This window comes from Lonchura striata, chromosome 1A (assembly GCF_050655825.1).
Source record: "Lonchura striata isolate lonStrDom1 chromosome 1A, ASM5065582v1, whole genome shotgun sequence".
In the NCBI taxonomy this organism is placed as follows: Eukaryota; Metazoa; Chordata; class Aves; order Passeriformes; family Estrildidae; genus Lonchura; species Lonchura striata.
Window position 1 is genome coordinate 14908756 of NC_140741.1, and position 25742 is coordinate 14934497.

The window sequence follows — 25742 nt, forward strand, 5'->3', positions numbered from 1 at the left end:
CCTTTGTGTGAGGTAATAGGGCTGAGATTAGAAAGATTTGTTTCTATTAGAGTAATGAGAGGAAATTATGGAGTCACAATTGGCGGGAACAGTATATTCATTCAGTTGCCTTTCATAGGCTTTTCGGAGTCTGCCTCTGTGGTGCTGAATAGGAAATCAGCAGAAAATCACCTCTCCTCCTGTGATGGGAAAGGTTCTACAGAAAACTTTAAGCATCAGGGGCATGTCTGATTTGGCAGTGGACTTGGGAATTAGCACTGGAGTGCTGAAGCATTGTGGAAGAAGTGCAGATGAGACCTGACCTGCATTCAAGGCAAATGAGAGAGTTCTCTCAGGAAAAGAGAGCAATCTTCTGGAAGGGCTTGGCTGTGTACTTGGAAGAAGGGCTAGGATCTGAAACATCTTTGGAAAAGCTGTCTCTGTTCATATTTTCCACACCTTCCAACAGGGAGACTTATGCTTAGATCAGGATTAAAACTTGATTAGTGCCACTAATTTACAACGTTTACTTCATGATTGTGGACGAATTAAACTATAACTCAATATAGTTTAAACTCTGAACCCCTGTGGACAAGTTTCTAAAGTGTCTGCTGGACTGGTTACCATAACAGATTGGCTGCTTCCTGGCACCAGTTAGTGGTAAGGAGATACGTGAACCATTGGCTACTTCTCCAAGCCAGCCTTCCTTGCATTTCTGGACAAATTCCTTTTTTCCTTGGTTGTGACTTACCAAAGTATTGAAGTGGAAATATGAATTCCACCATTCTTGCTGAAGGAAGCCCTTGATACTGGTTGATCCATTTTTATATGTGGGAGACTGACAAGTGGATGGGCAGATTTTGGACAGTTTGTTCAAACCAAACCTTCAAACATCTTTCTTGATAGCTCTCTGAGCAGCATGAATATGCTGCACCTTCAGCAGCACATGCTTAAAGCCCAAAATCTGATTTCATTTACTTCTGGACAACTCTGTCTCTGACTCTTTGTGTCTCTACCTGAACTCTCTGTTTCCACTGAACAGGCATTTGTTCTTTGTCCTGTGAAGTCATGTTGGAAGATGTTGGCACAAAGGAGCCATTAATTTTATCCACTGCACAGTCACAGCATCACGTCCCTCTTTGACTCCTCACAGCTGTAGCCCAGGAGCATCTCTCCTTCTGCTACAGCTCTCACTTTGCACTTGGGTTCTCTAACAGGTCCTCCTGAGAAATTCCCATGACCTTGTTTGGGTTGTGATTGCTATGTCCCTTAAGGCTGAGGCCCATAAAGTTGTGGAGAACTGAACCACTCACCAACTGGATGCTTACTCTGGATATTACTGAAGTACCTTGATAAACAGATGGACAATGACTCTTTAAGCATTACAGTTGAACAACTGAACTACTCAACATTTTATCCGTACTTGTGAAAGACTGACCTTGCCTGACAGGACAAATGCAAATCCAGTTCATGAAATGGGAAATTATAATTTCTGATTTAGGATTGCTGACAGGATATTGTATACAGAATCTGGAGGTCAGTGCTTCATCTCAGCTCATAGCTGTTCCATGGCTTTGGCTCCAGTGTGAAGCATGATGATGATTCTAGTCTGTATCAAATCAGTTTTATAATCTTCCACTTAAAGAAGCCTAACAACTCTGCCTAATTGGTCCCCAGCTGGCAGTGTCAAGTTCATGTTCCTACAATTAGTGCACCATGGAGGCTGAATTCTTCTCTGATTCTTAATGAAGAAGACTCCAGGTCAATCTTAACAGGATGTGGACATGCCAGTGCAAAGCAAGCTTCTACATTCATGGTCTTGTGTACTCTAAGGACAAATGACCATACACAAAGCTCATAGTCTGGCTTCTTTCACTCCCCCAAAGTCCTCCAGAGCACTGCTTTTGAAAACACCCATAAGTTGGAGAAACATTTTTGCTTTGCTAACACATCCTGTTTGTGCTTCTCACTTCTTTTTCCTATTGAGGTCATAGGCACAAAGAGAAGATTTTTTTTTTATTTTTTTTATTTCTTAACAGCTTCTCTCTTATTCTTCCATCCCTGTAGACTTAATAATCCTGTTGCAGATAGTACCACTGGAGACTGCAGGAAGCTGCAAACAGGCAGAGATGTGTCAACAAAGTTCACATAAATATTCCCCCAGCTTACAGTTTTCAGAGTTTTGATTTCAGTCTGACACAAAGATGGGGCCAAGAGTAATATCTAGACCCAGATTTGAACTTTTCCTAACCTTGGGAGTGAGCAGATTCCTCACTTTTTATGGGTGTTTTGTACAGTGAGAACTAGCAGCTTCAGTTGTTTTGCAGGAGCCTAAGTCAAGAGTCACAAAGATGTTTAGTTGTGGGACTCAGATTCAGTCAAAGAAATAAACTGAGTGTTTCCAGCCAGACAAAAAGCTGGGAAAGAGCTGGAGAAGAATGTAAATAATTCTTTATCTCTCTTGTTTTTCACATTGTTTATAGTTAAGTTCTATCACTGTGTGTCAAGCACTCTGCACCAATGCTCTGGGTTGTTTTCACTCCAGAACCAATGGAGTTGGTCCTCACAAAGCTCTGTATAAAAAAGCAGTGTATTTTGAATAAACCGGAGTCTTACTCTCACATGCAGCCTTCTGGTAGTCTTCTCATTCCCGTCCTGCCTTGACAGTGACATTTAGTGAATGTAGATTTAGGGCAAATATGGAAAACTTTAGAATTATATACAAAAAAATATTTTAGAAAACATCCTTAACATCATAGTTACCAACAACCTCGGGAATCTCTTGCAGGAAGGTATAGTTGGGAAATCTTCTGGTACTATGACCTGGGAGGAATGGCTCTTTCTGGAAGCATCCAAAGAAACAGGAAGTCAGTTTCAGATGCATTGTCTCAGTCCTGCAAGGGAGCTCCACCAAGATATTTTGGCACTCTCTCCCAAAATATCTGTATTTCCCTGTTCCCCTCCAACAGCTGGTGCAACTACTTTCAAGCAAGTGTGGAGAACATGAGGGTGAAGAAGTAAAGTGAGGAATAGATTGTCTCTTCAACAAGAAAAAAAATATTTCTGGTAGAAGCTGGAGCAACATTGGCTGCTTTGCTTGCCACTATCAACATCTTTCTTCAGGAAGGTGAAAGATGCTAGGAGAAAGAGGCTGAAGAAAACACACTTGAAGTATCCTATTTTGAAACTGCGAATATGCTAATCAGACACATTTTCTGAGAGCCTGAAGCTGTATCCAGCCATTGCCTGGACACAAGTTCTTCCAGCTCTTTATTTTCCCCTGTTGCTTACGTGGGTCCTGCCCTAGAGGAATTTAGACTTGGATTCAAGTGCTTTTCTCCCACATGAGCCAGTACTTGCTGTTTCTTTGGCCATGGTAATATGTGTGCAATGGGATCAATCATAGCAACTTTACAGCTGTGGGAACCACATTCCGCAGCTGTGGAGATCAGTTAGTGGCATTAATACTAGGCAATTCACTCTGGCTTGCAGATGAACCTCATGTTCTCTCTCCTATACTGCAAAGAATTTTTTTGTCCATACCATGGCAACTTTTTGGTACCAGGGGAATGCAATATAAACACCTGCTCTATCCTGTGTTTTCTGAGTGATAATGCTGCAGGTATGCATGGGAAGAAGCTGTGTCAGCCTTGGAAATCACCCTGTATCTAACACTAGAAAATGGGCACAGATGCTTTGTAAGGTAACAGCAAACGGACTATGGTGGAGCTCACACCATTCATCCTAATCTTCTGCTAATATCATCTGACCTGATCTGCATCAGTCAAGATGCACCCATCCCCAAAATTGAGCCATTCCAGACCTTTGGTACACCAAGGTGTGCTCTGTTGAACTTGACAGGTGTTTTCTGTGGACCCTCTGTCCACATGCTTGTTAATGGCTTTCAAGACAGAGACAGATAGGGCAAAGAGATGGAAAAAAGAGTCAAGGAGAAAAAAAAAATGGAGAGAGACTTATCTCAACAAATGTAACAGTGCTACAGTAATAAAAATAGATGGTAAACATACTATACAGAGAAGAAGAATAACAGGAGAGAAGGAGCAGGAAAGCAGAAAGATAAAAAATGGTGTGAAAGAAAGAAGGATAAAAAATAGTGTGAAAGAAAATATGAGCAGAAGACAAATGAACAAGACCCTTGGCTGGAATAATCCTGTTCATGCCAGCATTCTTTGGCTGTGACACAATGAGACTGTGGCTTTTTATTACACATTTCTTTGTAGTGTGATGCAAATCCAAAGGCCTTTGTCTTTTTGGTGCTATGCAACACTAACTCAGCTTCTGTGAAGGTTCATCTTCTGGTCACCCCTATCGAACAGGCCCTGTGCTTGGATACACTAAGCTCTCCCTTTGGAAAAACATCTCTGTGCACTAGAACTTCTTCTCCTTCATGTAGCCCTGGCAGATTTTAACGTGCTTCAGGAAGAACTGAAGAGTCTGAAATGCTGAAGAGAAGCACACAGTACAGCTGCTCAGGCCACTTTGAATTTGCAAACAGAAGTAGATAGCTGAGGGAGTGCATGCAAACAAGTTGGGAGGTATTTTGAACTGTTGTCTCACCTGTTCAAAAACTGCAGAAGAGCTGGAGACTAGTCCATCTTCTGTGAGAAAACATCATCCTGAAGAAAAGCATCATAAACAGGATCTGAGTTCAGTGAGATTTTTCTTGTGAGACTGTGAAACCTAATTCTGGCCAAACCACTTGGAAGTGTGTTCCACTATCTTTTAACAACTTCTGCTTGGCACATAGATTCTTTAGCCACACACAGATTGTACCATCATCCCACTGGAAACTAGTTGCCTGGTGATTAGAGCTGTGTGTCACCTTTGTTGTGTCCCACACTGGTGTGGTGCTGCTTTCCTGTAAGCAGGTTATGATGCTGTTATTGTTGTCTGTGTGTCTGGGTTGACTGCAATCTCTCTCATTCCCTCTTTTGCATAAAGAGGGAAGATGGGGATAGTATACACTACTAGTGCTTTTTTCCACATGCCTCCAGAGGTCATTGGCAAAATATAACCAATTCTTGTAATTTCCCAGAATGCACTGATGTGAGAGAATAAGTGGAGATGCACAAACCAGAATGGTGCAGAATGGTGTTGTGAAAAATATTACTGTGCTGTGGCAGCTTAACTGGAGCAGATAAGGATTATACAGAATGTCCTAAAATTGAGCATAATGGGCTAGATCCTCCACTGAGGAAGGTGCAATCCACAGGAATAAAGCCATTTTTAACAACAGCCAGGATACTGCTCAAAAATACAGTAGGATTGGTTGAGTCTAGGCAAACTTCATGGGTTTTTTATGATATTGCCCCAAAAGTTCCATGTCTGAGTACAGAGAATAGGGGTAGGAATAATTTCCATTCCTCATAGGTAAGAAAAGTTGAGGTGCCATAGGGAAACATGAGCCTGTGTCACCAAATGTGTAAGTAGCTAAGTCATCCTGTTTTCCAAATGGGAATTTTAAAAAATATAGAAAAAGAAATGGGGCCTCAGGGAAGAAATGTGACATGAAGTGGATCAGATTGTAAGGAAGTAGCAGAGACAAAATAGGTTAAAACCTGGGAAAATAGAGCTTTGTGCCTACTGCATAAGGCTGTGGGGGTGATCACTGCATTGGGGAAAGGAGGAAGGAATGCTAACCATGCTGTTTCTATCTTGGTCTTCAGCCAAAGGTCAATGCAAACCTCTAGATATTAACACAGTGGCAAAGTTAAAATCTGGATTAAGCTGATGAATGCTGTTTGCATTGTCTGTACTGGGGGGGATGGTGATTTATGGCTGTGTTCCTCTTTATGTTGAGGAGAACAAGGCTTCTTTCTGTTTGGTTTGACCTTCTACTGGGATGCAGTAATCACAAGAGATGAAATAGCTGAGATACTTGAGAATAGAAACAAAATTTATCTGAGTTACACCAAGATCTACCTGGGAAGTGGTTCACTCTTTGCCTTGATAAATCAATTACCCTGGTTCCTTAGGAAGGAGCCCAGAGGTACAGTCCCACCTACAGACCACCACAGCAGGTAGAAGACTACAGAAGCCCTTGCCCAGGTCTATAAATGTCAAGAGCCATTTCCCTCACCCAGCTCATTGCTGTATTGAGAGAGCAATGGGTTTAGGGATATGCAAGCTTTCCTTGCCTTGTAGAGCCTCTGCTGTCTCCCAGACCTGAATTCATCTCATTTTAGCAGTGAAATTCTATCTTCTGCATGATTGCACCGGCAGGCTTTTGTCGTGATGTTCAAACCTGCCTCAGGGATGAGAAGCCAAGAGGTCTGACTCAAAGTGGCAGAAAGACTGCTGCTGAGAAGCCAAATTTCTCTTTCCTGGGGTGCTGAGCGGGCAGTAACACTAATGCAGGGTGCCATCTGTTTTTTCTTTTTCTAAAAGGTCATGTTTACCAAACATTGCAGAAGCAAGAGAAGTCTGGGGTTAAAATAAAAGTAATTAAACCCTAGAGAAGAGGACCTCCTATGCCTTCAGTGTCCACTTGGTGCTCTTCACACCTCAGTGAAACACAAGTGCCCTGTTCAAAGCAGTCACAAGTAACCTTGTCTGCAGTGCCAGGCTGTGGGACTTGTCTCTAACCTGCAGAGACAGCACAGCAACCAGCCCGGGGTGCCAAGCCTCAAGGTGTGACAGGCAGCTCAGAAAGGGACTCCATTTCCTAAGCTAAGCCTTGTGCTCTGCAGCTGGTGAAACAGGAGGCATGGATGGGAAGAGGAAAGAGTGGTATGCCAGAGAGGTGGCCCAAGGGCCATTCTGAGGCATCATCCAAACACATGTAAGAACTATAAGGAAAAAAACTATGACAGCCACCCACACCACCCAGAACAGCCAGCCTTGCACCATGAACACCACTTCTCATAAAGTGAGAGAGCCTTAGTTATTCCAAGCCACCCTCTGGAGGAGCCTGCCTGTCCTCTTGGAAGAGCATTAGATCTCCGGTAGATGAAATTTGTCATGGAGAATCAGGCCCTCAGACTTGTGGCCAGCCCAGTCTGACACCTGGACAATCATCTTTGCACCAGGATGGCAAGGGGTGCTTCAGAAACATTTAGTTCCTGTAGTGCTGTTCTGTAGCAAAATGCACAACAACACAACAATGTGGGAATTACACAGCATGTGGGGATCAAGTTTAAAGACTAAATCTGAAATGAAGGCTCTGACTTTAGCATGTTGGTCCCTGTGGGACAGGAGGGTCTTGCTAGTATTATTGCATTCTCTGTCTGCTTAATGTACATCTCACCAAAAAAACTTCAAGTGATGCTGAAAAGATATTGCCTGGTTCAGTCTGTGCTAAAGGATGTTAAATTTAATTGATTTCTAATATATTTACTGTACTGTCAAATATATTTACAAACTATCAAATCTATATTACAGGTGTGTGTGCCAGACCTTTTATGAAATAAGTAATATATTCTGGGATGGGTAATGATCTTGGCTAATTACGATTACCAGTTTTGGTAATGGTAATTACCAGTTTTACCTCCTGGGTAAAATTAGTGTGAGGAGATGACTTGATGCCACTGCTTTGCAAGGTGTTATTTGAATGTAGACAAAATCAGAATCTTGTTCCTGTATTTGTCTTTGCTGGGGGCGACTGCCTGAGAAAGCTGCAGCTTGGCTGGCAGGGGATGATTTGCCAAGATCAAGTTCCAAGTTCCTTGTCTTTCTGGCAGGGGAGACTTTTGCCTTCCATCAGTTTCAGCAGGCTCCCGGAGAGCATTGCCTCCAAATCACCCTAAAACTTGAATTTATAAGCAAATCAGAAGGAATTCTTTTGCACTCAGGCCCCCTGCATGTCAGAAATCTCTGAACCTTGAAAAGATCCCATAATATATTACAAAGCCTGTCTCACTCTTTCTTTTTTTCATTGAATTCTGATGAACCCATTCACCACATGTCATGGGTATCCTCAGGGAACCCTGAAGTGAAATAAACTGAAAAGGCACTTTGGACCATGCTAAGTCAGCAGTTGGTTTTTTGTTGTTGGGTTTTTTTGGGTTTTTCTCTGAGCAGGGAAGCTTAGGAAAGACAGAGGAAGCACAGAGTCTTGCAGACTTGGGTTCTGGACTCCATTCTGCTGGCGTTAGCTAGTGAACTCTTTCTAATTCTCTATATGGTACTTTGTAAGGTTTATTTTATTCTGATATCTCTGAAGCTTTGAAGTCTCATATAAGTCTAAGGCCATGAGAGGCAATTAATCACCATTAATCACTTACAGAAATTTAAGAACAGTATGTATACTATAACCAACCAATCCTCATAAGGAGCATTGTGAAATGGATGCATAAAATTCGTGGTCTTTTACAACTAGTCCAGGTAGTCTTTGCCTCAGTTATAGGTCACAATCCTGCTCACTGACCTTCAATACTATGAAGAAGGCATTTGGTAAGTTATATATGGGAAACAGAAATATGGTCTTCTCCTGGAGTGACAGAGACAAAAAAAAAAAGAGCTAAGATCAGCCTCTGCAGTACTTTTGTAACACCTCACAGCCCTAGCTTCCTTCTGTATGATTACCTAGACCTTTTTGCATAACCATTGTACCTGGCAACAAGAACATTCTTTTCTTCAGTGACTGGTTTCTTAAACCACCCACCAAATCCAGAGGAAGGACTGCTGTTTGCTGTTACTCTGTTATTGCTCTTATTTATCTGCAAATTTTTTTCTTGTTGGAAAAGGAGAGAAGGCACAAAGAGATGAGTTTTGTGTGATGACCACATGGGAGCTCTGTAGCCCTGGAGTGATCAGTGAGAGAGCTCAGTTTTAATTTCTTACAGGACTAACATTATTGTCCTTGAGAAGAGTAGCTCTTCTTGTCCTTGAGCCCTGTTTAGTCACCCAGCCACCCTGCAAACACTTTTCTGAGAGATCTGAAAATTCTTCTCAGATCATGAACTGATCCGGGTATTTGACAGTGGTGCAATGGAACGTAATGTCTGGAGCATCCAACTTGTGTGTTCCTTCCTGCAGGTCTGTCTTGAAATGGCCTTGAGATGTTTGAGGGGAAGGGGCTGTGTGTTGTTTCTCAAGTCATGAAATATGGGAATGTCCAAGCCTGACAGTCAAGATCCAGTAGATAACCATGGTTCATCTCCACAGTTGTCAATTAGAAGCACACATCCATTCCCAGCTGGAAACATGTATTTCCAGAAGCAAGGAGGTGATGAAGAATATGCAAGGAAGTGCAACATCCTGATGCTGTAGCAAATGCCAAGCAATCGTATCTCTCCCAGGACAGACAGTGACACAACAGCTCTGTGCAGACATATGGAGTTGATATGGCTAGAAATGAGCATATCACTTTTCTGGCTTGATAATTTTGTGTCATTGATTTGGTCTTTATGCTTCCATAAGAGCAAGGAGAGAGAAAAAAGGAAATAATAAAAAAAACTCACTATCATAACATTTTCCTCCATCTTCTCCCTTCATCCTTCCCTTATTCTAATCCTGATATACTTGCACATAAAAGCTAAGTATCAGAAGTCTGACTTACTTATGCTAAATAAAAATATTTATGGATGCCAGCTGAATTGTCTTAGTGAGAACGTTTTTACCATCCTGCCTTCTTGAAACAAGCACTGGGATTCAGCTCACAACCCTGATATCCCTGTTTTGAAATGCTAGACTGGGGATAGTACTTTATACAAGCCCTGAGTCAGATTGTCTGTAGTAACCATTTCTGTTAACAAACCTGTCTGCAGCAGGCATATACAAGTCAACTGTGCAAATGAACAGGACATACCTGAAACATGATAGATGTTTTTCACAGCAGATAGAATCTATTTGTAACAGTGACTATGCTCGTTATGGGTCATAAAAATTCATGTAGGAACATCTAGGAAAAAGAGAACAGCTGAATTTGTAGTTTTCCTTTTTACCTGATTACAAGTGATTTACATTAATATTGCAACTTTAAATCAAACAGAATTCAAAGAAATTACAAACCTTCTCTACCTGATTGCATGACTGTAAAAGCTGTGAATAATGGTGGCATATGATACTTGAGGACAACAAGTAAAGAACACTTACTACAGCTGAAACTGCAGGGGTGATGCTGGGATTCAAATTAAATTGACCTAGTTGGCGTTTGGCTGGGACTTTAGGATTCACACCTTAGACTCTGCATGAGACTTTTAATTATTACAGGTGGTTAGATCAATTTTCTCACCCAAGAAGCAGTATGGGCAATAGCTCCATTCTCTTTCTTCATCCCACTGCCAGGGAGCCTGATTGCTCACTGACCAAGGGAACGCGAATTAATCCCCCTAATTTGCTTAATAACATTTTTTTTTTCCCAGAGATCTTGCATGCTATACTTTCTATCCTCCCCTCCTTACTTTCATTACTGTTTGTTTTTTTGTTACTGTGACCATAGTAGCTCTTGAGTCTTCTTTTTTTAAAAAAACCCTGTGTCCTACCAATGCAAATCAACTGTGTCACTCAGGACAGAGGAAAAACATCAAGCTTGTTAAGTTTTTATTTATTTCACTGTGGCAGCAGTTTTGATCTTTAGCAGTGTATTTTATTTCTTTTTTGCATCTTCATCAGTCATTGCTACTAGAAAATCAAGAATAGGCCTTTGCAAAACACTTCCTCAGAAACAGGTTCAAGATGAGAGTAAACCTGGGAGAACTACCAGTTTGGTTAGTGGAACCATAGGGTTGTAATGGTAACATTCAGGTCAGTCTTCACCCCTTTTTTTCCACTGCTTAAAAGTCATTGAAGTTTACTACTGAAGCTGAAATTTCCAAGGTTTGTTCAAAGATTAAGTAAGTCTGCTTTTTTTTTTTTCCCAGATTTTTTCACACTAAGAGAACTTAAAAATAGTTCAGTAGTCCAGCCATTTTTATGACTTTTTTTCCCCACAACAGAACATGTAGAAACTATTCCCACTTCAGCAGGAGTGTTTGCTATTGTGTCCTGGATAGCACCACAGTCAAACCAGCATGGGGTTAAAAATTTTATATTTAGCATAAAAACATCTAGCTGGAAAATGTCTTTGAGTCTTCCAATGGAATCTGATTTTGAATTTGACTGAATTTTGACCCTGAGGAAATTCCATGCATAAGCACAATCCATTCTGTATGGCTGTGTCCACTGGGCTCAGAGCATGCATGGAGGAGGAAGGCAAGGTTAATATGTCTGTATGCTTAGCTGATGTCCTTACCACAGCACAGAGTCTTTAGGGGCCTCAGTAATGCCCTGGGGGAGCAGTGCTGAGGTGGATGGTGCTTCTCACACATCTGTGGCTGAATAGTCCTTCCAGTCTTAGGGCCCTCCTGTGTCTTGAAGCATAACTTAAATGCCTAATGAGGTTAAAGGAGGCTTCTTGAGCAATTTGGGTTGGTCCAACACCATGTGCCTCATTGGCCAGGGTGAGAATTGGGTGTGGAGAGGGTACCTAGGGTCAGACAAGGCCCAGTAATTAGTACGTCTGTGGTGGTGTGGTTAATCCAAGGTCAAGTTAAGGAATCAGTCTTCAGGGTCCAGATCATGTGTGTCCATGGCCATATAAACGGGAAAGCTCCAGCAGGGCTGGAGACCAGCACTCTTACAGCGTTGCTGGAACACGAATTGATGGGTCCAGCTGGGGAGAGAGCCTGGGGAACCTTAATGCCTGGAAATACTTAAGAGCTGCCTGAAAAAGGCCCAGATTAACTTTATCTGCTTCTGACAATGGCCCTTCTTTGAGCAGGGAATTGGAGGAGACACCTCCAGCCTTCCCAGTCTAGGTTAGTCTGATTCTACAAAGCCTGCTGATTTTACTCTTATATTGCCAGTGGATGCAGGATATCCTGTGAATGTTACTCACTCAGGCTCTACACTGTGTGTAACAGAAGACCAAGCAGAGAGATGCACCCACAAGAGCTCCTCCTTACAGAGCAGCAGGACTGAGTGCTGCAAACTTACACGTGCTCCATGTTCTACCCAGACCAACCAGTGGATTCCTCAGGAGAACAGAGCTAAGCACATATGCCAGTGTTTAGAGGACCATCATGTCAGGGAATATTTGCTAGCATTTAGAGTCCATTCAGGCCCCAAGGGAAGTCAGGGGAAGGCGAACTCTCCATCTGATGGCCTCGGGCCCTGACCTGCCCCAAAGAAGTTCTGTGTAGCACACTGGGTACTGTGGCCTTGGCTCAGCTGAGCAATTTGGAGTGTGTGTCTTGCTGAATGAGAGCTTATGCATCTAGCTGAAATGGCTGTATAGGGCACAGTCCAGATCCCACTGAAATGCTTGGGAAGGCTTTGCCATGCATTTCAATGAAAATGTGATCAAATCTATTTTACCTGTTTTTCCCTTAGGCTGAGTATAAATTGCTGCTTTGCTGGTTAAAATCAGAATGAACAGTACAGGGGCTGCCTGTATAAATATGTTACAGTATACAGTATGCAGTATAAAAATGTTACAGTGAGATATGTAAGGAAAAAGTCCTTCAGTAAGATTCCCTGCAATGTGGATAGACATAGAAGAGAAAGAATTAAAAATAAAGAGTTAAAAATATCTTCAGGTGTAGGAAAAAATGTAGCATCAGGGATAGAACAATGCAAACTTTGATAAGGTGTTCAACCTAAAAGAACAGTTTTATGCTTCATTTTAATGTATTTCCTGACTGATGATTATGAAAATATGCCATTTTGATACTCTTTGACAAAGTTGGTTATATAGCACTTATGTATGAGCATTTACGTAAGTTCTGTGAATTTATTTTTTAAGTCTAACTGGTGACTATAGACGTGTGTATAAAAGAAGAAGCTTTCTAAATTTAAATCCTTCATCTTTCTTAATTCTGAAGTTGTGGTAGTGTCTTGCATATCAGATTTGGAGCCGTCTTAGAAACTGGGAATATTTCTAAATTTGATTTTTAATCTAGTGAACAGAAAAGCTGCCATTGGAGAGAATAAACTTCCTTTTAAAGTACTAGTAAGTGTGCAAAAGTGCTCAGAGGCTTAGGAGGCAGTCTATTTACAGCTAGAAGATTTGGACTCTTAAGGGCATATAGCACTTTTGAAAATGAGAGTTAAATGCTTCTAAGTAATTTGGACACTACATAAAATCATATCTAATTTCCCTTTTTTTGCAGTGACATCAATACCAATCATAAAATTATTTATTATCTAGTTGATAGCAGAACTGGTTTTATGTGGAGCAAATCCAAGAGAAAGAGATATGTTTCAGAAGTGAATTTAAAAATTAAATAGCATTTAAGTATGGGAGGCAATACACATCCTTAGTTTCAGTGAAATTAAATGCATTGCTTCTGTAGTAATTATATCCAAACTGGATATTGTTCTCAGCTGAATACTCATCCTTTGGAAATCAGTGGAACTATGTCTGATGGACTTGGTGCAGTAGCAGCCAGAGTCTATGTAGGCTTGCACACCCTTGGAAATCATAAAATATTCCTCAGTAGCCACAAGAAGGAGGCTAAGAAACACTCTCATGGTTCAAACAGAACCCCAGGACAACAAAACCTTGTTTGGAATTGGATGATTTTGGAATATACTTGGCAAGAGGGGTTAAGTACAGACTGCCTCATCACTTCAATGGATCAGATATATGCTAATCCCATCCTGCCTGGAGCAAGATGTTCCATCTCTTAGGGTGCACTGTTGTCAGGCCCTGGTTTCACACAGCTGCTACTGTGGCTGACAGGAGAAAAGAGAACTTTCCTTTCTCCACAAGATCTCAGTGGCAGTTTGTGGGTGAGAAAGAGGCAGTTTCTTTCATGGAAGCTCTGCAGTCTGCTATGGCTGTATTGGAGACACTCTCTAAAGGGTCAGGATCTCAGGGCTGGCTGGCTCTGTCAGGCCCCTTTATATTCTCAGATCCCCATGAATTTCTCTGGAAACTCAGCAACATTCAGCTGCCCCTGCCCCATTTCCCACATGCCCATAGGAACTCCAAGGGAAAACTGGTTCCTTGGGATCCAGGCTCTATGCCAGATGTGACTTGGGATGTGCAGAGATGCTAAACAGTAGGCAGCAAGTGCACAGGGGTGATTGCCAGCTGCTCCAAAGGGCAGGAGAGGTGTCCACAGGCCATGACACTCTCCTTGGCTCTCCACCTCCTCCAACTGCAGCACCTGGAACAGAGGCAACCAGGCAGTTTGAGGAGTCAGAGGATTGGTTCATACAGGGGTGCCTGCCCTTAGAGAGAGAGGCATCAGAGCTTTGGCTGGATCAACCTCCAATCCTGATCCATCACTGGAGGAAACCCCTGACAGCCCAGGCTCCCTAGACATTTAAAACGCAGCTCAGGGAACAAGTATAGAGAACAGCAATAAACATGATCGTAAATCAAATATAATATAAACAAATAAAAAAAGCAAAACGTTGCGTTTTGTTCACAGTGACGATCCCAGCGGTTCCACAAGCAAGAAAGCCGGGTGTGAAACGGAGGATCCGAAGGAGGCCGGCAGACAGAGTGGCCAGGAAGGCAGGTCCGACACCCTGACGCTAAAAGCCCAGCATGCGGAGCTCCAAGAAGAGCAGGCAGCGGGGTGTTCCCCTCTGGTGCAGAAGGCGAGCCTCCACCACACGGGCTCCCCAGTGAGAGTGCAGCGCAGCAAAGGGGCGGCCTCGTGTTCCCATGCAGCTGCCTCCGATTATGAGCTCTCCCTTGACCTAAAGAATAAACAGGTACCAAGGCTTCCTCCTCAGGCTGTGGGAGAAGGGGATGGGGCGGGTGGGACTGCATTTGCACTGTGGTGGAATGACTTTCAGCAAGTACAGTAGCCTTTTGTTTACCTAGAGCTTTTGCCCTGCCTAGCTGGCCCTTTGGGTACATGAGGCTGATAGAGAAAGTAGATTCCCTATCTGTGACTGAGTCACCCTTTCACACAAACCTGCTGGCATCTGCTCATCGTTGCCTGGATTCAGTGGTCCAAAATGGACCTAGAAACCCAGTTGTGAGTGTAGGCTTAGAGATGGGTTGCAGGCAGCCAAGAGCAGCAGCATCCAAGGGTAGTGCCTTGTTCACAAGTGTACAGTGTCAGTAGGGCTCCCAGCAACTGGTTGTTCCAAATTACCTCCCTCATGGGTGAGTCTCCAAGAACCAACTTGCCATCTTGGATCATGCAGGGCAGGCTCCAGCACACTTCTGCATTAGCATGAGCTTTCAAGAGGAAGTGGGGTTTATTCAATTAATGTCTTGCACAGCATCTACCACGATGTTTGTTCACTGCTGCCGCCACTGCCCTCAGTCCAGAGAGGATCCTGAAGAGATAGGCAAGATTACCAGGCTAAGAGAACATTATTCAGTCCTAGAAGTTGCAAGCCTTGTGTTATATGCCTGAGGCTACAGCCTCAGCTCCAGAGCACAAGCATGCCCATCCCTAGCTGCATGTCCTGATGGACTCCCAGCAGGAGACAGTGGGACAGGGGCTAATAGCAGCTGGCCTCCTCCTTCACAGGTGGAATGTGTCCCCTCCCTCCTCATCTCTGCAAATTACAGTCCAGGAGAGCTGTTGTGCAAAACAGAACCTAAAGCATAATTTGTGCCTTTTCCCTGGGAAGGCAGCTCAATCAGAGGCTGTAGGATATGCAGACCCTGCAGTCTGTGAGGAGAGGAGGACAACTGACAAGGGGGAGAGTTCAGTGGAAGCTGTGCTATTGCAGCTGAAGGGTCTCAGCTAATGAGGTTTCCAGAGAAGAAGCTGCTACTTCTGGGACATCTCTCTACCACCTCCCTCAAGGCACAGATGCTGTCCTTAAACATACATGTCAGATCAATGACCCAATAGATTTCTGAGCAAGAGACACCTTTGCTCTCCAGCTCTGTCTTTCTCAAAATACTGTATACTTAGACAGAATTCTTGCTTCACACCAGGAAAAAAATGAGAGACTAATTAACTGACTTCACAAGCTAACATGACATATCTTCTTGACTGCTATGTATGTTCTTAGATTCCTCAATATCCTACAGCTGCTCTGGTTTGTCCTGGGGACTGTCTGTCCTGTGTTATTTTAGCTTTAAGGCCATGTTGCCATATCATTGTTCTTGCAGCAGAGGCCAAATCTGCCCTGGATGCCTGTGAACAAGAGAAACATGTTCAGCTGATTGTTCATTAATGTCTGGTGCCTCAGAACTGACCTTGCAGGGACTGAACCTATCTCCTTGGTGAAACCACCTTTCTCACAGCAAAAGGGCCTTACAATTTGTGTGCCTTTCCAGACGCATGGATGTCTTCAGTGCATTGCCTTCAGCTCTGGAAGGGGTATTTTCAGGCAGTGAGGAGTACTAATTTTTCCACTGTAGTATGTGTTTCTATAGGTATTCCTATCAATTTACGCATCAAGTAGTTTTCTTAAATGGGAATAACAGTGATAGGACCTGCACAGCGCTGACCCAGTAGGACTTGTAATACAGGAATAGAACTCACAGTAAGAGAAAAAGGTGCAAGGAGACATTTTTAGTCTCATTGCACAATTGAAGTCACATTTACCTTTTGAGAGATGACTGTTAATAAGGAAGAAGGGTAAAGTGCAGCCTCCTCTGCAAGACTTAGACAGTTATTGCCCCTCAGCATCATCCTAGAGAGCTGGTGAGTGGCTTCATGGCTCTCCTTGTTCCCTACCCCATGAAACAGAGAATTCTAACAGTTCACAGAGCAGAAGTACTCTATGCTGGGAGGATGGAACAGAGACTCAAGTACTAAAGTTACCCTGTTGCTTAGACTCTATTGTAATGTTGGGAAAATGTAGGGGACCACAGGAAAGAGAAGCATGCTTTCAGTCATACATACTCTTGGGCTTTGCTGAAGAGCTGCAAGTGTCCCACAGATGGAGGAAAACACTCCATTTACAAATATCCCTTATAGCAATGTCCTTCCATTATGAGAGGCTGGAGGGAGGGAGAAGCATTAAGAATGAGTGACATGTATGCTTTGTATGTCTTTTTCTAATTTTTTTTACAATGCATACATTGCCTTGAGTGACTCAGATTCTGTCCCTGAGCCTGATTCTTTTCTGGTCATAACATGGTGGCCCATCATCATGCTCAGTGGCAACTTGGGTAGAAAACCAGTGCTAACTGAGAATAAGATCAGGCCACGGTCTCTCCTGGCAGATTTATACATTTATGCCTATGGGCACCAAAGACATGGCGTGTGCACCTCAAATGCTTGGCCATATCCTGGCTTGCCTTTTGGCTTGCCTTGACCTTGTTAAATCTCCCTTCATATGCAATCCCTCATTGCAGTGGGTATTTCACAGCCATTTTTAATTCAGCCACAGTTGCTCAGAATGAGTGTTCATACTGAGGCCCAGAAATGTATTAAGCTAATTATTCTTTGAAATCCCCTCTGATCCCCCTCCTGCTTTTCCCTTCCTTTGGCGCTGGCTGTCAGATCATTCCCCAGAGAAGAACAGCTTTAAGTAGGCAATTACTTGTAATTCATGGGGTTTATTAGGAGCAAGAGAAGGCCAATCATGTCTGGCCTTTCTCAGCTCTCAGAAGGGAGCACAAGGTTCCTCCAGCCTTTCAGACTTACATCTCCATTACCTGTGACTGCTGTGGTGCTAACAGATGCCCTCTCCTCCTCTGGAGAGGAAGATATAGGCTACAGCTTTGTGAAATCCTTAATACCTTTGGACTATCAGTTAGCTTGATCTGACAGCAAATTAGTATGTCTCAGACATCAATAAGCAGCAAATGTCTGGGCTACAGCAAAAAAGAGACAGAGACCCACTGCTACCAAACAAAGGTGGGGAGGACACTTCTCTCTATGGAGATGCTGCATATAGCTCTGCCAGTCTTGTCAAGAATCCCTTGGAACAGTCCCTGTCCCTGTTATGCCTGCTGAAAGATAGTGTAGGATTCCCTTTGTTTTGGACAGTGCTAGTTGGCAGTGGATCACATGCAGAACCCAGGTTTGCACCTCTGGTATGAGCTAGAAAACAGACTAGATGAGGAGGAGTCTAGGAGTCCTCTCACTTCAGATCTTGTTCTGCTCCTTAATGCCTTAGTCCTTTGGAAGGACTGAGATTATGGACTGCAAAAAGCTGGTGATGTTTTTTATCAAGGTACTGACAGCTTGCTCTGTTCCTTTGGACTTTCAGAAGGATCTCTCCTCACTAGCTATTAAAGTCTGACATTTTTTGCACTGTCCTTGCATAAGATAAACTGGCCTTTTACTTCAGATCAGCAATGGCATCTTGTCTTTGCCTCTAATCAGATCAGAGCATATGAATCTCATGTTTTCAGAATGGCTGTCACCTCCTTGGAAATCTCAGATAATTGAAAGGTTCTTGCTTCTGCTTTATTTTGCATTTACTGTTATTCTCTCCCTCTCATTTGTTCCTCATTCCCTCCTAACACGATTAGCTCTACATTTTCATTAACCAGATAATTATATTAAGCGCTCACAGTCAGTTGTCAGTAATAACTGTCTGGGTTGGGACTTTGCAGGTTACTGGTGTAATTTACATTTATTCACATGAGCCTTCCTCGTGAAGGAATGGGCCAAGGGATAGTTCAGTCTCTTTCCAGGCAGGCCAACTTTAAAGACATGTGTCAGGAGTGCTGGTTTTATGGTGGGATTTAAGATGCCCTTGTTTATCCAAAAGGCCTGCTGCCAGGCCTTGTGGTAAATGATACTGTACCCACAATTATTGGGGGGGGGGGTGATTTTTAGCAATATTTATGCATACCATTTCTGGGTGAGCAGCAGTGAAAGTATTAGGCAAATGTTCTTTAATTTGGGGGTAAACAGAGCTCTGAGCCACCTTCCTCTGCAACTGTGGTGGCCAACCCCATCACTAAGAATATTGCTGGTGCTGAGCTTTGATGTTCGCCTTGGTCAGACTGTGAGCTCAAGGGCAAGGCAGACAGAAAACAGAGGCCTACCTGATGTTTGAGCATAAGGCAAAGGTCCCTGCTTCATGTCCAGAGAGAGAAATATGAATGGATGTGCTCCCCATCCCACTCTCTTCCATAAATGTCAGCCTCCCAGTACTTGCTCCACAGCCAGGATCCTAGTGCAGGCACAAAATGGCTGGGCTTGGATTGTTCCTCTCTGTCTCTCATCTCCCAAGGTCACATTATCTTCATCTACTTTCCAATACTAACTAGAGGAGTTAGTATTGGAAAGTGTCAAGAGGTCATTTACACTTCTCCTAGCTGTCAGACCAGGTCTTTACGTGTACCTACATCACTCACTGATGGTTTTATCTGTAACTTATGTCATGTTATGAAAAAGAATAAAGAAACAGGTGACATGACATGACTCTGTGAGCTGAGGCTCATGCCTCAGTCTCACTTTGACTGCAAAAGCAATTTGCACTTAGATCTTCTGGAGCTCAGCCTTTCAAACTGTGAGTACTGGGCCAGCAAGGGAGGTGAGGGACAAGTGGTATGTCTGGGAATGAGGATGCAGTCAGTAAAACTCGTCCTTTGGTTCTGCTAATGAGCTTACATTCACTACATGGCTGATGCAATTTGTCTGCTAATTCAGGGCTGACTTCACCAGCACTCTCAGTCCTGCCTTTCATCTTTTTTTTTTTTTGTTTTTCTGCATGTGTGCAGACACATATTATTGCTACAGTCTGCACTTGCACTCTGCCCTGTGACATGTTAGTGATAGCTAATAGTTCAGCCTAAACCTCAGTTAAGGTGGTTTGAGTTCATTCTCCTTTTTTTTTTTCTAACCTCATCCTCCACCTTCTTCACACCATCCCACTTGTCCTCTGTCAGTCACTCATTGGAACCAAATCATCTGTCATTCCCCTGAAACTTTTTAGTGAAAACCCAGCTGCAGAGGAAGAGTTGGGGGATTACCAGGAAGTTTAAATTCTAGAGTACAGGAACAGCCATACATACCTGTTTGCTGAAGCCAGTTGAGATGGTGTGTGTTGATGTATTTACATGTTTGTCGTTACAAGCTCAGGTAAATCCTTCTTCTACTTTTTTATTATCTTGTCTTAACATTTAAAATTCAGACTTTTTTACCTTTCAAAATGGAGAGTCTTTCTTTTTCTGGGTATTTTTATTTTCATTGCTAGCTGGCACCTGAAAAACTCAGATATCAAAAAGGAAGACACTTTGGGATTCAGAGTACTTTTTAAAACACACAACTCAGAAGAAACCCAGCTTCCACCAACTTATATGGACGTTTATATTTCTCACTAACTGCTAGATCAAGACAACATTCTCTGCATTTAAAAATGAAATTTTCTTCCTTTTTTCTGAATGACTTCTCCTTTAGCTGAGAGTATTTCCTAAGGTTGTTAAGGAGGGGAGAAACATTAGTAACACTCTGAGACAAGAGATAATACTTGACATTACCAGAGCACTGCTGAGAAGGAAGACATATTGCTGGAATGTTGCATTTTCAGCTATGAACTTGCCCTAAAGGCCCTCAGAAGTGAGTCTGCAAGGGAAGGACACCTGATGGCTCCAGATTTTATGACTGGCACTCTAGGAAGAGGCAGGATCCCGTTACAGCTGTGAGGAAGCTCATGGTGCTGATGATTTAGCCAGTCATGCTGAAATGGGAACCTTCTGTTGAAATCAGGGGCATGGCATTGCAGGGAAAAGTTAATTCAGTGTCACAAGTTCCTTTGACAGTCATTGAAGACTAATCAGAGTAGAATGTACATTGTAGTGGAGCAATCAGAAGCCATCAGGAGGCAATTAGCAAAAACTAACGTATCTGTTCTCTGTTTTTCAGATCGAAATGCTAGAACACAAATACGGTGGCCACCTGGTGTCTCGCAGGGCAGCTTGTACCATCCAGACCGCATTCCGGCAGTACCAGCTCAGCAAGAACTTTGAGAAGATCCGCAACTCCCTGCTGGAGAGCCGCATGCCACGCCGCATCTCCCTGAGGAAAGTCCGCGTCCAGAACTCAGAGAGTTTCTCCGCGGAGAAAGCCCTGGTGGAGGGCTACAACTTCGTAGGCATCCCACTGGTGAGGTCCCCATCCTTGCCAGCCACTATCAGTGGGGCGCTAACTGAGTTGGAGGACTCCTTCACAGAACAAGTTCAGTCCCTGGCGAAATCCATCGATGATGCCCTCAGCACCTGGAGCCTGAAGACCATGTGCTCCCTGCAAGATGGGGGCTCGTACCAGATCAGGGAGACCTTCAGTGCTAGCTCCATGCAGCCAAACCAAGACTTAGAGGCTGAGCTACAGGATCAGGAGAAGGAAGAAGGTCTCCTGCCAGATACTCTACCGAAGAGCAGCAGCACTCTCATGATGGCTTTTCGAGATGTCACCGTTCAGATCGACAACAAGAACATCTCTGTCTCGTCATCTACCTCGGTGTCCATGGCAAACTGTCTCAGCAGCAGCAACCAGGCTGGGCTCTCTCCAGCTACCAAGGCTGAAGAAAGCCCAGGAGAAGGGGAGGGAGAAGCCAGTGAACTACTGTCTGCCCCAGAGAGCTTGCCTGAGAACAGCCTCACTTCCACTGAGGTGGATGTCAGTGCTAATGGCACAGGAGACAGCATTGCTGAGCCGGATCAGATGGCAGTGCAGAAGCTCCAGTTTGATGCAAGCAATGAGGCGGGACAAAGCAAAAGCTTGGAGTCTGAGAATGCAGACAACTCAGAGCAGCTGAGCAGCAGCAGCACCTCCACCTCGGCCAAATCAGCCTCTGAGGTGTCCTCAAAAGAAGCCCTGCAGGCCATGATCCTCAGTCTTCCGAGGTACCACTGCGAGAACCCAGCCAGCTGCAAGTCCCCCACACTTTCCACAGACACCATGAGGAAACGCCTTTACCGCATTGGACTGAACCTCTTTAATATGTAAGTGACTCTTCCTCTATTTCCCAGCCAATGTTATTCCTCACAGGAACAGATGATGGCAGGCTCTTGGTCTAGATCCATCTCCAGGGAAGGCTGTTCGTATTCAAGGGCATGACTATCTGGGTGTGCAGTGCACAACACAGGTTGGCTTCCCAGAAGCTCTTTCCCTAAATTCTCCCCAGTACTGTCCTTCTCTTTTGCCTAACAGAGGAACAAGCCCATGAGTAGTGCCCATGCTCTCACAATTCACTGAACCTTTAGTTCCAGTTGCTGTCCATTTGGCATCCACCAGCTGAGCCTGGGATCAATCTGCTCCACTCGGTTGCAAAGGAACAAACATAGCCAGGACTGTAAATCCAGCCCTGGTTACTTAACATGGGGCAATTCCAAGAGAGAGAGAGAGAGAGAGAGAGAGATACAGCTGAGCTTAGCTATCCCATTATGAGTCATAATGCTAAAATTACATCTCTGGCTGGCATTCTCCTTCAGATACTTGGGTAGATTTTCACCTGGAAGACCAGGTTTAGTCACCTGTCTCTCATATATCTGAGTTTGATATCCTACGAGAAGGTTGTAGGTGTGAAAGCAAAAGCAGAGCAGAGGTTACCATGCAAAGAGGTTAACTCAGGGAGTCACACATAGATAGGCAGAAAGCAGCTGAGCTCCCTTAAGACTTGGATTTGCTCATTGCCTTTTGATAAGACTTTTCTCATCTAAGCAAGCCATGAGAAGTACTGGGTTTTGCTTTATCATCATGCTCTCATATCTCTGTCTTCATTTCCATTTGAGTCCCCTAATAATGAGGATGTAATGTAACCATACTAGGAGATAGTTTTTCGACACGTTAGCATGGGCATTTTAGTCAAAGCAAGGACTGATCATTATGCAGTCCTAGGCAGAAGTTTTTCACAGACAACAGGGCAATGCACAGGATTTATATATTTGTACCATGAAAGCTGTGTACTCTGGGAGGCAGGGACCAGGAAGAGAGGTTTTTAGGGTTGGTCCCAGAGAACACCCAGAAGTGAAGTGACGTTACGTCAGACAGATTTGGGACTATTACAGAACTGAGAGGGACATATTTCCAGTTCTAAGTACAGGCTGGAGGATAGGAGTGAGGAAAATAACTTGTTAGCTCTGGGGAATTATGTTCTTTTTCAATCTCTGAGCAGTATCTAGGGGACATGTGGCTTCCCCTTGTGGCTTCTTATCCAAGGGGCTGGGAGGGCCACTAAGCTTTCTGCAGTTATTTGGTTGTTGCTTTCCCTGTCCATTTCCAGGAAGAAGAAATTTTACAATTGTGGGGTTCAAGATGTGGGCACTGATCCGTAGGACATGGAGCTGAGGCTGTGTGTGCATGTGCGCACATCCTTTTTCCTGGCTTTCCCTGGAGCAGGAGCTGAAAGGCTACAGTTTCTAGTGGAAACTGCCACAGTCTCTTGCATTTTTGGAAGGTAGTGCTGTGGCTTGGAGCAGGCCTCTAGAAACACATCAATGCAGTGGCACTTTCCCCATCCCTGCTGCACCGTGAGGGGGTGAAATCCCTGGAATGGTGAGTGCTTCATTATGCAGCACTGCTGTAATAGCTCAGTGTGTGTGGGCAGCTGGCTGCGTGGGCAGTGGGAAAGACAGCAGGACATGAGGAATCCCGCAGCATTTGCTGGCTCTGCTTAGCACCCCTGCAACACCAAAAATAAATAACAGGGACCAGGCTCAGGAGAGAGAGGAGTAGAATTGTCTGCTGCACCTCTGGATAAAAGCTGCATGCTGCACTCCATGGGATACATCTGCAGGTATTCAGTGACAGAGATGCTGTATTGCTATCAGGATTTTCTACAGAACAAATTGAATCCTGGGAAAAACTGATGAAAGGCTGCCATTAGTGAAAGAATTTTTGACTTATAGTCTAGACAGTGCAGGAGGGCTGTCACAGCTGGACTGTTTTATCTTGCATCCTTTAATAGCGTTGTGTCTACCATCTCTACTGAAAACTGCACATCCATGTTAGTGTGTGCATTTTTTCTGGCCATATTAAACTCTCAGCTCCTCTGGAGTGGAGCCAAAGTCAGTCCAGTGACTTTGGAGTCACACAGGTGTAACTGAGTTCATCCTCGTGTTGTGAATGCCATACTGTCCCCTGCCAAATACCAAAGTATGCAGGTGGATGTGCATTTTATGAATCTCTTGGTGCTTAGTTTGCCTTGTGTCTCAACCTTACCACTTTTGCACTTAGCAGGAACTTTACCTGTACCCTTCAGTGGTGAACCAGTAGGTCTGTGTGATAATAAAGAAGGTGCATTGTTACTTTTTCCTGAAGAAAGCCTGAGGTTTTCAGTATCAGATCTTGCACCTCTCCTATGTATAAATTTAATGGGCTGATTGTTCTTGCAGCCCTCTGCCCAGCGATGCCACACTGCCCAAGCTATTTTCTTTTGACATTACAGAGTAAGCAGAACTATTTCAAGCCCATCTACTTTTTACATGTCCGTGAGGCCCCTGTAAGGAACAGGCCATTCTGCTGAATGCAGCTCCCCTTATAGCTAGACATATGTTGCTCACCCACATACTTCACCACCTGACAATGTCACAGTCTGTGCCTGTGCATATCATGCATTCACGTGCTCTGAAATCTCATCCTATTCTTTTCTCACCCCAGGAGACTGTCTGAGCAAACTCCTTGAGCCTTGACAAAGAACCCTGATTTGGATTAATGATGGAAGGATTACATTATTCAATGAAGTCACCCTCTTACCTCTCTCCACTCACCAGCTCAGAGAACCAAAGAAATGTGGCAATCTTCCTGCCATTGCAGTGATTCACCTCAGCACAATGCATCATGACAGAGATCCTTCAGTGGCACAGACTGAAAAAGAAGAGGAAAACTTCCTGCCCAATACACATATATTGTTTGTTCTTGTCTGAGTTGTGAGACAGGCACCACATAGGCTCACAGCCACTCTTGGGGTACACAGGGGCTTATAAACCAGGACAGAAAGATGGGGACAGATGTTTTATCAGGGCCTCTGGCAATAGAAACTGGGGTAATGCTGTTAAACTGAAGGAGGGCCAGTTTAGATAGATGTAAGGAAGAAGATTTTTACAATGAAGGTGGTGAAACACTGGTACAGATTGTCCAGAGAGGTGGTGGATGCCTCGTCCCTGGAGATATACAATATCAGGTTGGAGGGTTCTCTGAGCAACCTTATCTAGTTGAAAATGTCCCCACTCACTGCAGGAGGGTTGGAGTACATGGCCTTTAAAGGTCACTCCCAACCCAAACCACTCTGCTTCTGTAAGAGCTGTGTGTGCAGGCACAGGCACATTAAGAAGAAGAAAATCACTCCCAGAGCTAGGCAATCAGGCCCACTCAGCACCAGACCTGTTCTCAGAGAGATGCTCACAGCCATAGAGGGAGAAAAGCCCTCTGTCTGGGAGCTGCACACTGCTCCCTCCCTTCTTCTGACAAAGCATTCTCTGGGTGCCTTCTCTCACACACGAAGATTTTTGCCTGAGGGCATGAATCAATAGAGATGGGAACTGAAACACAGCCAAGGGTGGGGGAAGTAGAGCAGAGATAAACAAATCTGAGTATGGGATTTCTGTTTAGGCAGCCAACATCAAGCTCAGGTGAGAAACGTAAAAATGTATCACTCTACAATGAACGTTGAAAATGTATGAAAAACAAAATTATTTGTTTAACAGAAAAAGTGTCCACTTTTGGTTATGCCCCTTGGAGCCTTGAGCCTCGTTTGCCCATAGACCATGGCAGCATTTTCTCCTAAGTTTCTTCACAGAGGGAAGAGCCTCTGACTCGAGCAGATGGATGGCAGAAGAGTCACTAATGAGGCGTGGTACAATGCAGTAGGATTCATTGTGGCAGCGGGATGCCACTTGTGGTTACCAGGTGACAGCAGGTGCTGCAAGTGACACAGCAGGTCCTATGACATCTTTTTGTCCTCAGCAGCAGCTAGAGGGGCACACAGCA

At 43.9% G+C, this 25742-nt stretch overlaps 1 protein-coding gene across 4 annotated transcripts in view; it reads left to right on the forward strand.

Annotated features, from left to right (window-relative positions):
- Positions 1 to 25742, forward strand: part of IQSEC3 (IQ motif and Sec7 domain ArfGEF 3) — a 103412-nt gene that overhangs the window by 50550 nt on the left and 27120 nt on the right. For all 4 annotated transcript variants that reach the window (XM_021535074.3, XM_021535077.4, XM_021535076.3 and 1 more), the window contains exons 3-4: positions 14361 to 14649; positions 20679 to 21757. In XM_021535074.3, coding sequence (XP_021390749.1) covers positions 14361 to 14649; positions 20679 to 21757 — 1368 coding nt within the window. The remainder of the gene's footprint in view (positions 1 to 14360; positions 14650 to 20678; positions 21758 to 25742) is intronic.